The sequence below is a fragment of the Alosa pseudoharengus genome, unplaced genomic scaffold (genome assembly GCF_046254945.1).
Source record: "Alosa pseudoharengus isolate Yale_2024_CS ecotype anadromous, Long Island Sound unplaced genomic scaffold, YU_APseudo_1.1 YU_APseudo_1.1_scf_13, whole genome shotgun sequence".
In the NCBI taxonomy this organism is placed as follows: Eukaryota; Metazoa; Chordata; class Actinopteri; order Clupeiformes; family Clupeidae; genus Alosa; species Alosa pseudoharengus.
In genome coordinates, this window is record NW_027468598.1 from 29757859 (window position 1) to 29770358 (window position 12500).

Genomic DNA, 12500 nt, shown 5'->3' on the forward strand with positions numbered 1-12500 from the left:
TATATGCACTAGGACTTATGGCACTTATTGTATTAAACTTTTGAATAAGGTTTGCCTATAATGCCGATGTTCTACATGCAGATGTGCCACAAAATATTACTTTCTGAATGATCTTGTGAAAGACAAGAGCAAGAGTCTTATGTTTTAAATGAAAATGTTAACAGACTCTGCATTACTCATAATAAGTCATGTTTAAAATGAACATGAGGTTAAGATTTGTATCAACTTCATGTAAGTTTAAGGTATGCCATACTTAATATTGTGTGTGTGTGTGTGTGTGTGTGTGTGTGTGTGTGTGTGTGTGTGTGTGTGTGTGTGTGTGTGTGTGTGTGTGTGTGTGTGTGCGTGCGCCTGCCTGTGTGTGTGCTTGTTTGTGTTAACTCTGTCCTCTCTGGTCTCATCTCAGGTAAAGTGGTCCACTCCATGGTCGCCCATCTGGACGCTGTGACCTGCCTGACCACTGACCCCAAAGGCACTTATCTGGTCTCCGGAAGTGAGTAGGCTCTCCTCTTCTCCTTTCCTCTCCTCTGCTCTCCTTCCCTGCTCTCCTCTCTCCTCCTCTGCCCTCCCTTGCTCTCCTCTCCTCTCCTCCCCTGCTCTGCTCTCCTCTCTCCTCCTCTCCTCTCCTCTCTCCTCCCCTGCTCTGCTCTCCTCTGCGCTCGTGATTTAGACTTGAGTCTACATAGTGTACTACGGATACTGTATACTGCAGAAACTGTCAAAATTTGTCCATGTTCATATTGCACAGATTGCTACATATTGCAGACCTTTTCTCCTTATGAGATGTGCTAACCTGTGTTCATATTGCACAGAGCCCTATCTGCAGACCTTTTCTCCTTATGAGATGTGCTAACCTGTGTTCATATTGCACAGAGCCCTATCTGCAGACCTTTTCTCCTTATGAGATGTGCTAACCTGTGTTCATATTGCACAGAGCCTTATGTGCAGAAGTATTCTCCTTTAGGCCTTTAGAATTAATCCTCTTCCTGAGGCTTGCTAAGTACTGTGCCATCTTTGCTATTATTGGCAGCCACCACATATGACAGAGATGTTGTTATTTATACCCATAAGAATTGAGTAGTATGTTTATTGAGTGATACATTGGTCCATAAGTTTGTGTGTGTGTTATATTGCATCTTTTAATATTTGTGTCCCTGAACCACTTTTTTCCATGTGGATATAAATAAATGGTTAAAATACCGTGTCCGGTGTGTGTGTGTGTGTGTCTCCCCCTGCAGGCCATGACTGCTCGGTGCGCCTGTGGATGCTGGAGAGCCGCACGTGCGTGCAGGAGATCACGGCTCACCGTAAGAAGCACGACGAGGCCATCCACGACGTGGCCTTCCACCCCTCGCAGCCTCTCATCGCCAGCGCCGGCGCCGACGCCCTCGCCAAGATCTTTATCTGAACACACGCACGCGCATGCGTGCCACACAGCGTCGGACACACAGGTGAGAGGACGTGCATGCACACACACATACGCACACATACTCACACACACACACACACTTAACCATCAAGTGCATGACCAGTGTTTTCCATACATTGACTTATTTGTGGCGGCCCACCACAATATCAACACTGACCACCACACAATGATTTTCCAGGCTGTACTAAATTGTGCTGAAATCTGGTTAGCATCATAACCACGCTGTGCTAATTTGTTAAAAACTGTATTCAAGTTAATTCTGCAAACCTACCACCACAAATGGAATTTAATTCTGTGGGAAACACTGCTGACACATATTTAAGTACACACACACACACACACTTTCTTGTGCTTAACAATGTGTAACTACACCTGCCTGGGATTGAACTTGCAACTTGCGGGCACTTTGGCTTGGAAGGCAAGCATGCAAGCAAGGGAGCTAAAATGTGTGGGTGCTAGCGGCGAGCGCCTCTTATTAGCATGCCTTTTAAGGTGTCGGGAGGGACGTTTACTTAACATACACACTGCACAGCTGTCGTACCAGCTGGCTACCATTACAGGTACACAAGTGTGTGTGTGTGGGACGCAGGAAAAGACTATTGTGTGTGTGTGTTGGGTTTGTTTGAAAGATAGTATCTGATATTTATTTGTGTTTATTTTCTTTTTAGGGGAGGCATCCTTACCAATGGACCAGATGAGTGGACCACAAGGCTGAAGCAGTCAAACATAGAACATACACACACACACACACACACACACACACACACACACACACACACACACACACACACACACACACACACACACACAGAATGGTTTGGGTGGACGTAGGAGAGGACATCATATCCTACTTCCCAGTGAATATGTTATTTTTGCAGGCCTAAGTTTCCCATGATCCTTTGTTTTGTTTTGTTTCCCACAATGCAGTGCACTGTGGTTGTGACATACAATATTGCTTGTCATTGGTTCTCAAACTAACAACTCTAGCTACTTCTCAATGTTTTAGATGCTTTTGAACCACACACTACCTGACGTTTTTTATATGCTTACTTCATATCTGCTTGCAGTTCAACTTGCGCAAACACACACGCACAAACACACACATTCAAGGCTCAGGCTGTTGGCTTGGGCCTTTGCAAATACTCTTTCTCTTTCTATTTTCTCTTTTTCTAGTTCCTCTCTTTTCATAAGGAACACTATACAGTCCAGTTTTACAGCAGCATGCTGTGGACGCATCCTCACTGCTTTGGTTTTCTCTGACCTTGTCAGTTGGCAATTGTGCGTGCGTGTGTGCGTGCGTGCGTGTGTGTGTGCATGTGTGTGGTCAATGCATGCCCATTCCAAAGACATCACAAGGGGAAGACTCTTGTCAGCTGCTCCTTCATAGACTCTGCTGCACACAATTGAGCTTTAATTTCAGCCTCACATCCCTACACCTAGCCTTAGTGTGTGTGTGTGTGTGTGTGTGTGTGTGTGTGTGTGTGTGTGTGTGTGTGTGTGTGTGTGTGTGTGTGTGTGTGTGTGTGTGTGTGTGTGTGTGTGTGTGTGTGTGTGTGTGTGTGTGTGTGTGTGTGTGTGTGTGTGTGTGTGTGTGTGTGTGTGTGTGTGTGTGTGTGTGTGTGTGTGTGTGTGTGTGTGTGTGTGTGTGTGTGTTTGTAAAGAAATGTCTGTATGTGAGTGTACAGTATGTTACTCATCCTCTCACTCACTCAGTATTGCATTGCTGGTGCTGATGTTTTCAACATCTGATAGTGTGTGTGTGTGTGTGTGTTAGGTCTATGCATATAGCCCCATTTTCTACGTCTCTGTATGTATATAAGTACTAACATTTACAACTGCACAAGAGTGTCAGTGTATTTTTAACCTTTGCAAAGCAAAACAATCTCTCAAATAACGGTTATGACTAAAGTCCATTATCATCATCATCATTAAAAGCCATGATCAATGGCCTCTGTAGACATACACACACTCACTCACACACACACACACACACACACACCTGTCTATATGCCTCTGTCTCAACATCAGAGGTGTGTAACCATACGCTGTGAGAAGGGAGAGGGGGGTATTACCCGGTCCCCATCATTCCACCAATAATAACAACACACACACACACACACACTAACACACTAAATGCACACCAAACGCACCAATATAGACAACATGATGACCAAAATTGTGACGATATGAACAGTTCTAAGGTATCTGGATACCCATGTTGAAACAAAACCATTACAAAATCCTTACACACATTAACAGAAGTGATAAAATAGGCCTATACAGCAGAACATGGAACTTGACATTCTTTTTCAAACTGATATCAAACATTGCTTTTTGTTAAACCTGATCAAAGCACCATGCTTAAAGTATCAGTACTGATGAAAATGGAGTATCATAGCATTTTTAATTTTTAAAGGTATCACGATACATTTTCTATTATCAGTGCATCATGCAACACTAATGCACACACACACACACCCCGCATGCACGCATGCCTGCTCTCTTTAACTTGTGGTGCTATAGGACTCCTCTGAGTCAGGGATCCAGTGCGGGTTATGCCTCTGGTGTGTGGGTGTGTGTGTGTGTGTGTGCGGTTTATATAATCTCTCTCCCCAAGCTGGTCCATCCCGCAGGGGGAGTCACTCAACAACGAGAGAGAGAGAGAGAGAGAGAGCTAAAGTGATGTGCTTTAGGGTGTTTATTTCTCTCTTTCTTTTCATTGCTTGTGAAGCGTATTGGAGGGACTGCCAGTAACCTGTTATCATTTCACCACCTCCCCCACTCCCTCCCCAGTGGGGGGGGCACTCGTGTTGGTGACCAGTGACGAGTCCACTTCCAGGGGTCCAAGGGGGCTGGAAATCACTCCATCTCCTCTCCTCTCATCTCGGCCTGGCGGTCAGTTCTGCTGGACGCAGTCGGATCTAACTGAACCGAGTCGCGCCGCGCCGCGCTGCTACATCGTTGGCTTCTTGGCGCGCTCCTTACTGAAACGCCAGATATCTACTGAGGGAGACCAGAAGGTGTGGGGGTGGGGTGGGGTGGGGGGGGGGGGGGGGGGCTAAATGCTAAATCGTTTCTTTTGTACGGGGTGGTCGGGGGGGGGGGGGGTGGTTCACAAATCTGCTTACAGGGTGTTTTATCTATTAGTCTGTTTGGTGCAGCCCTCCAGTGTGTGGAGTTTGTGGCATTTCTTCTTGAACCGAACGCGTCAACTGACATCACTACTGCTTGATTCGTGCAGATTTGAGTTGAGATGCTTGAACAGACCAGGAAACAGTTAGTTACAAGGAAGTGGCATTGGCTAATGAGAAACAGTGCCAAGAGGTGTGTGTGTGTGTCTGTGTGTGTGTGTCTGTGTGTGTGTGTGTGTGTCTGTCTGTGTGTGTGTCTGTGTGTGTGTGTGTGTGTGTGTGTGTGTGTGTGTGTGTCTGTGTGTGTTTTTCTCCACATCCTCCCACTCTGCCCAGTGGGGACAGTATCCTTTAGGCATAGGGGCTTGAGAAAATGAGAAGTCCTCCCTGCCGTTCCCAGAATGAATGCTTTGCCAGAGGTCATAAAACACAGCGAGCTGAGAACAGAAGCACACAAACATGAGAGAGGGAGAGAAAGAGAAGAAAACGAAGCGGGGACTGCAGCCAGAGCAGTGACAGGAGTTCGCCTGTGGGCTGCTGACCACGGCAGAGCCGGCGGTCCGTTACGGGCATCCGCTGGCGGCTTTGGTGATGGCGGTTCCTGGAATCCCAGCGAGGAAGGGAGGAGAAAATAGACTGAGGAAAGCGAAAAGAGAGCCTCTTGAGCCCGTCTGCTTCTCCAGGCGCCTCGGACAGCGGTGGCCGAGTTCAGAGGTCGGCGGCTCCTCAGAAGTGGCCTGACCGACCGACCGACCGACCCAAACGGCGGGGTTGGCTTTTTTGGCGGCTGTTTGTATGCCCGCTCGCGTTCTTTCCGGCTCCGTGACGGTCAGAGCCCCGGAGGACGTGTCCCCGCGGTGGAAACACGGCGTGACGCCGGCCGGGCTGGCGGAAGACCACGCGGTCAATCAGTAACCACGTCGCCGCGGCAACCTCTGCTTGTGGCCTCTGGTTGGAGGTCACCCTTGGGCCCTCAGAGCCACCGCCGGTGCCTAGAAGGTCGTAAACGGCCCAAACGGCCACAACACACTTTCCGTTTCTTTTTCTCTTTCTTATTTTTGTGTTTTCCCATCAGCCATTTAGGTCATCTGTATGAGGCCAGTGGTGGGGAAGCGAGACCTGTGTGCTGAAGGTGTGGCAGCCACTTTGTGGCGTATATAGTGTGATGATAACTGCGGTCAGGCCACAGCCTCTGTGCCCTGTGCCCTAGACTGTGGCTGGATGACCGAGCAACTGGCCGCCCGGGCGGCTCTGGCAGAGGTATTTCCAATGAGCACACATTAGGTTAGCTTTGTACGCGCACTACCCAAGCTGACCCCGGTATCTAAGGTGGGTCCGCTGTGGGGTTGAGTACACTTTACAGGGTTGATGTCCTCCTTTCTCGTATCTATGGCGACACTGACACACCTCTCTGGCTACATAATTAAACGAGAGGGGGGGGGGGTGAAAAAACAAACAGTGAATGGAAACATAGACGTGTATAAACGAGGAAGAAAACATTCCTTTGATGTAGTAAGATGACAAATCAACATGTTTTGTGGAGGGGGAAGGAAAATAAAATTGAAATAAAAAAGTGCAAGAAAGAAGAAAAAGATGCTGAATGATGAATTCCTGTCACACAGTGTAAATGTCAATCAATTTCAGCCCTGTTTGTTGCTTTTTCTTTGATAGAAATATTAATTATTATTATTATTATTATTGCAATTATGAAGATGTAAGAATACTGTAGTATCATAAGTGAATCATTCTTTTTCGCTAGGCTTAGAACTTGCTTGTGGTTGAGAATTGCAATGTAAAAAAAACAACACATGTTTTTGGGTAAGAATGTAAAAGATGAAAACGAGAAAAAAAAATGGGGGGGGTTGAAACGGTTGCATTCCGCGGCCAAGGACGAGGTTAAGGACGCTGTTTTTTTATTTGTGTTTTTAGCAATTTATCACTGTGTGATATTTTGTACATCATATTAAGCTGTATTCGAGAACAATATCCTCTAACTTTCAAGGGAGAGGGGACCTCGCCCTGTGTTTTGGTTTGGTTTGCTTTGGTTTGAGCCTCATTCTAGCCTGTATCAAACAACGACACCTTTTCATCTTCTGTATGGCATCTTTTTGAACCACATTCTATCAAACAACGACATATTTTCATTTTCTGCCTTTTCTTTTCTGTAGTCCTTGTTCATTTCACAGGCCTGGGTCATCACTGAAAACACAACTAAAACAAATAAAAGAAACAATTTTGTACATAGAATTTACAGTTGGCTCTGTTGCCTTTTTCTTTTCTCGTCTGTGATCCCCTGTAGTACCGTTGAATAAAAGACACCCGTGGTGTGCACAGCAGGTATGCCAACGATTTCACAATCAGAAATGGGTTTTGATGGCCAATATGTTGACACACACAAGGCATTTCTGTCCTACTGTTGGTGTTTCCAGTAGTACGGAAAACATTTATATACAGTATACTGTACAATATTGAGAATGTATACAAAATAAAGAACACAATATTTAGTTCATATACATTTTGTACTAGATAAATAGATAAAAACGTTATTGAAATTACTGAATTTAACATTGGACATTGAATGTACATACACTGGACATTTATCTTTGGCACTCTGGTGACATAAAAACAGCAAACAGACAATATAAGTTAAATTGTAGTTACATAAGTGGTTAAAAAACATAAATGAATAAATACTAGTGCAGTTCTCGGTACTGATCATTCTCATCATCACCCTGGCTGGGTGTTGCATGAGTAAGTGGGGAGGGGAGTTATTTTAATTGACCATGGTACAGGATAGACACAGCATGTATGTTAAGACGAGACATATTCTACATGAGGTGCCATGTGTAAGAGCAGGTGAGAGGACTGAGGCTGCCCCCATGTCTGGTTGTTTGGGTGTGTGGTGCCTGTTGGAGGGGAGGAATGGAAAACGCTGTTCAGGGTGTGAGCTTACTTTCAGAGCTTACTGGGCTACCAAATGACTTCATAGAGGAACCAGACGTCCCCATTTCCCTCACATGGTCTAGTTTTTCAACACTTGTTTTTTTAGTGCCCTGATTTATATTCAAAGATATAATGCTATCTTGTCTCAATATTTCCTTGTTCATCAAATTGTAACAACTAACTAACTGATTTGGCAGCACTGATATGATGTAGTTAAAATGTACAGACGATCAGGAAGATACTGTGTAGGTCCGATGTAAGCATGTCTCTCCTGAGTGCGCACGCACACACACACACACACACACCCCTAACAGCATTTGGGCGTCATACTGTAACGGTCATTGTCAATGACAGACTCAGCTAGGGGAGCTGTTGGTGGGGGTGCTGTCCCACTTCTCACCCAGAGGAATGTGGCCTCCTTGCTTCACACAAATACACTTGAGTTCAGAAGGGTGTGCCTCTGATGAGTACACAGCGTGGGTAGTCTAGTCTGTCTTATCACCCCAGGGTAGGAAAGGCCATGGAGACCTGAAGGATTTACACATTTGTTAGAAAAACCTGTTTCTTCTCCCTCCCCAATGCCCTTTCAACAGGGAATTACCCCAGAATGCAAGCTATTTACCTTACATTGGGAGAGGAGGAAAGTGCGCCCCCTGTCTGACAGTGTAGAGAGGCACAGTAATATGTCATAAATCTGGACCCTACACAGCTGACCATACCAGGCTGAACGGTCCATCTGAATTTGCTGCTCTCTTTATTTATTTATTTATTTTTTAAGTATATATTTTTGGGGCTTTTATGCCTTTAATGCGACAGGAGAGTGGAGAGTGACAGGAAGTGAGTGGGAGAGAGAGTCGGGGTGGGATCCGGAAAGGACCACGGGGTGGGAATCGAACCCGGGTCGCCGGCGTACGGTGCAGGTGCCCCAGCCAGTTGTGCCACAGCTGGGGCCTGCTGCTCCCTTTATGACTAACTGTACTGTACATATTTCCTGGTCCTATTATGAGGCGATGTGTTGCAGTTCCCTCCACAATAACAGGAGCACATGTCCAGTTTAAATGTGTCTCCTCTCCTCTAAGAACCTTAGTGCACGTTCTGATTGGCCGGCGTGCAGCGTCATGGCCGTGAGGCAGATGAGGTCATTGTGTCTCTGATACCGGTGAGTAAACAAACGCACATCTTCCCCTGAAGGTCGTGAAGGTGGCTTAAAATAGAACAGGAATACATCACATGCCCTACAATTCCCTTTGTGTGTGCGTGTGTGTGCGCGTATTGGATAAGAAAACGTACAGAGTTACGCAAGATGAGATGGGATCACAGAATTCTGCGTGTGTGTGTGTGTGTATGTGCGTTTATTTGATTGATCAATTTTTTTGATCAAAGAACAAACCAAAGCAATTTCCAAACTCTGTAGGACTATCATCATTACATAGAACTATTATCATTTAGCATGTCCACAAAACCTTTAACTGTTTATTGTTCTAGGTTGAGGCTATATGATATACTGTATAGTATATTCTGAGATGATATTTGCATTCACAATTGAATTGGATGCAGTGTGGCTATATGGAGTCTGCATGTGTGGTGGAGAGACATGCCAGGTCTATGTGAAGTCAGTCTAGGTTAAGGAGCAGGCCTAAAGGTTGAAGGGCAGGTCTAAACAGGTAAGTTGCAAGGCAATGGGGCATGTAGATGCCAGGAATGGAAAGAGTCTGGAGGAGAAGGGAAGAAAAGGGGGCCACAGGGAGAAGAAAAGGGGAGGAGAGAAAGCGATTCCTGTAGCATGGTGGAGCAGAATGGGAGGACACAGATTGTTCCAGATAAAGGGAGTAAACAAAACAAATGACTGGAACTTAGTCATGGAGAAAGAGAGAGAGAGAGAGAGAGAGAAGGAAGGAGGGGAGGAGGGAGGGAGGCCGAGCTAGGAGGGGGTGGGACTGGGCAGGGCTGGTGTGAACTCACAATGGGGCTTCAGAACAAACTTCCAGCCCTGTGATTGGGCGACAGGCCTGTCTGTCCCACCACTTCCTGTCAGACAGAGCTGTGTTGTAATCTGCTGGGGAGTGGCCAGGAGAGGGGGGAGGAGGAGTCAGTGCTGGGGCCACCCCTCGCTCTCGCTCTGGCAGGCTCATCCGACTCACCTCGGTGAGAAACTGAAACACAATCCGACTCGTATAGCAAGCCTAACCAGGCTCGCTGTCTTTCTCACGCGCAGGCACACACACACACACACACACACACATACACACACACACACACACACACACAGGTTCTCCTTCTCTCACAGCACTGTTTCCTCAGGAAGGAGGCCATTTTGTTACGGACCGGCTCACAACAACAAACTTTTTTTTTTGCTTTATGTGTGTGTGTGTGTGGGGGGGGGGAGTGTTTATCTTCCTTCAACTTTGTTGAGGCTTTGTGTGTGTGTGTGTGAGAGTGTTTTTTTTTTTTCATCTTCCTTCAGTGGGTTTCCTGCTGAAGCCCGGACTTTCTCCTCCCCTCTCGCAGCAGAGGAAGAGAGGGAGGAGGGAGAGAGCAAGAGAGAGAGAGAGAGAGAGAGAGAAGGGGAACAGGAGAGGACTGAAGGAGAGAGAGTGAGAGAGAGAGAGAACTTCAGAAGCTGAATAACTTGCCGTGTTCATCTGCGAGGCTTACGTAATGGGGAAGGTGTGAACAGAGATCTGCTGGAAGTCTGAACGGAGCGGGGGATAGAGCAGAAGAGACGGACAGAGTGAGAGGACTGCAACACTCTGAGGTGGACAGCCGACCTAAAGAGGAGTGACCTGGGAGAGGCCGTTTGGACTCGCGGTTTGCGTGTGTGCGAGTCACCGACTGAGTGAGCGTGCGTGTGTGTGTGTGTGTGTGTGTGTGTTTAAGGTGAGAGCAAGCGTGCGAGCAGAGGTGTACGGTGAGAGTGTGAGTGTGTGTGTCCGCTCCCTCACACCCATCTCTGCTCCTTGCTCCCCTGTCTACACACACTTACTTTCTTTCTTTCTTTCTCTAGTTTTTCACCCTCCCTCTCTCTCTCTCTTTCCATCCGTTCCGTTCTCTCGGTCTATCTCGCGGACACTCAGCCGATAGTGCCCAGTGATGGCCAACGCCAGCCCGTGCATGCCTTCGGGGCCCCTGGCCCACCCGGTCTTCTTCCCCCCCGGGGCACCCTCGCCCCCAGGCTCCGTGGTCATGCAACGCGGGCCCCCCATGGCCCTGCCCCCGGGGGCCACCGTCTCGGGGTCCCCCCCCTCGCTGGACATGGGGGTGGCAGTGACCCAGGGCCCCGGTGGAGTGGGCACCATGTCCCCTGTGCTCCCGGCGCCCATTGGGGTCTCCTTCATCATTCAGATCGGACTGACCCGCGAGTCCGTCTTTCTGCCGCAGACGGCTGACCTGGCCTACGTCAAGCAGATCGCCTGCTCCATAGTTGACCAGAAGGTGAGTGCTGTCTCCATGCTTACATCTGTGTGTGTGTGTGTGTGTGTGTGTGTGTGTGTGTGTGTGTGTGTGTGTGTGTGTGTGTGTGTGTGTGTGAATGGGAATCTGTTGATACGTCTATTTGAAGTGCTGAGGAAGATAAAATGTGACCATAAATAGGCTGTGGCTGTTTTTGTGTTTGGGCAGTTTGTCAATGTGTGTGTGTGTGTGTGTGTGTGTGTGTGTGTGTGTGTGTGTGTGTGTGTGTGTGTGTGTGTGTGTGTGTGTGTGTGTGTATGTGTGTGTCTGTGTGTGTGTCTGTGTGCATGTTTCTCAGTGGTTATATGTGCATGTGTTTATTTAAAGTTCCGAGAACAGACCCTTTGACCATAATAGACTATGTTGCTTCGCTGTCCATGTTGACTCAGTGTTTAGTGATGTGGGACTTATAGTTCCTCAAAAGTTTGAATCTGAAAAATCTGTGGGAGTGTTGCATAATTAACTGCTTCTCCTGAGATATGGGAACTATCAGGCTTTCATGGTTCCCATTAGAGGCTTTCTCTCTTTACATAGGGGACTAGACCTACCGCTTTTTAGGAGGAGTGAACGATATAGTATACATATAGGCATGTGCCCACAAATTACAAGGTTGACATGCAAAACTTACATACACACATTTACACACACACACACACACACACACACACACACACACACACACACACACACACACACACACCCATGCACACACACGCACAGACACACAATGTGTTTGGTCGGCAGTGTGCCACAGCCATTGAGTTTATCCTACACCTCTCTGCTTTGTTTTTATGCCAGAGTGCTTAGGCATAACAAACCAATCACAGTGTCTTTGCCGTTCCAGACATCATATCGTTATGGCCAGTCTGTCCTAGTGGACTGACGCCTCTCCTATTACCACATGTGTGTGTGTGTGTGTGTGTGTGTGTGTGTGTGTGTGTGTGTGTGTGTGTGTGTGTGTGTGTGTATGTGTGTGTGTGTGTGTCAGAGCCAGCAGGAAAAAAGGCGCTGAGCTCATGGAGCAAATGCCCAAATAGACATTCTTCTATTCTTTGTCTCTCTTTCATGCAACACTGGTGCTTTGGTCAATTCTGTACATTAACTGCTAGAAAAGTAGCCAATGTTATAAGCGTGCTGTCTTCTTACTCGTGTTTGTTTACATTGCGTGTGTGCTGTGAACAGTCGTGGATTATGGCCAGGGCCGGCGCTAGCCATTTGGGTGCCCTAAGCACAAATGCTTGGTGGGCCGCAAAGGAGATTCACCTTTTTCTCGACTAATTTGGTCTAGGCCTATATTACTTTTGTATTGCTTTTGTATATTAACATGCTTTAGACATATTGTATTTTTTATTTATACTAGTAGCCTATTGTGGTGATTTTTCGCGACCCAGATTTGTTGGTGCCCCCCCAGGCACTTGGTGCCCTACGCGCAGTGCGTGATATGCGTGTGCGGAGCGCCGGCACCGATTGTGGCACTGTCTGTCACCCTCAAACAGTAGCTGGTTCTTTAAACGGATCCAAACCCAGACCGTTGACAGATCTGCGCC

At 47.1% G+C, this 12500-nt stretch overlaps 2 protein-coding genes across 2 annotated transcripts in view; both read left to right on the forward strand.

Moving 5' to 3' along the window:
* Window positions 1-2954, forward strand: part of strn4 (striatin, calmodulin binding protein 4) — a 25151-nt gene extending 22197 nt beyond the window's left edge. The window contains exons 16-18 of the mRNA XM_076282809.1: window positions 407-493; window positions 1239-1451; window positions 2098-2954. Coding sequence (XP_076138924.1) covers window positions 407-493; window positions 1239-1408 — 257 coding nt within the window. The 3' untranslated portion in view covers window positions 1409-1451; window positions 2098-2954. The remainder of the gene's footprint in view (window positions 1-406; window positions 494-1238; window positions 1452-2097) is intronic.
* A 6722-nt stretch (window positions 2955-9676) lies between these two features.
* The window catches only part of prkd2 (protein kinase D2), a 66351-nt gene continuing 63527 nt past the window's right edge, over window positions 9677-12500 (forward strand). The window contains exon 1 of the mRNA XM_076282810.1: window positions 9677-10935. Coding sequence (XP_076138925.1) covers window positions 10594-10935 — 342 coding nt within the window. The 5' untranslated portion in view covers window positions 9677-10593. The remainder of the gene's footprint in view (window positions 10936-12500) is intronic.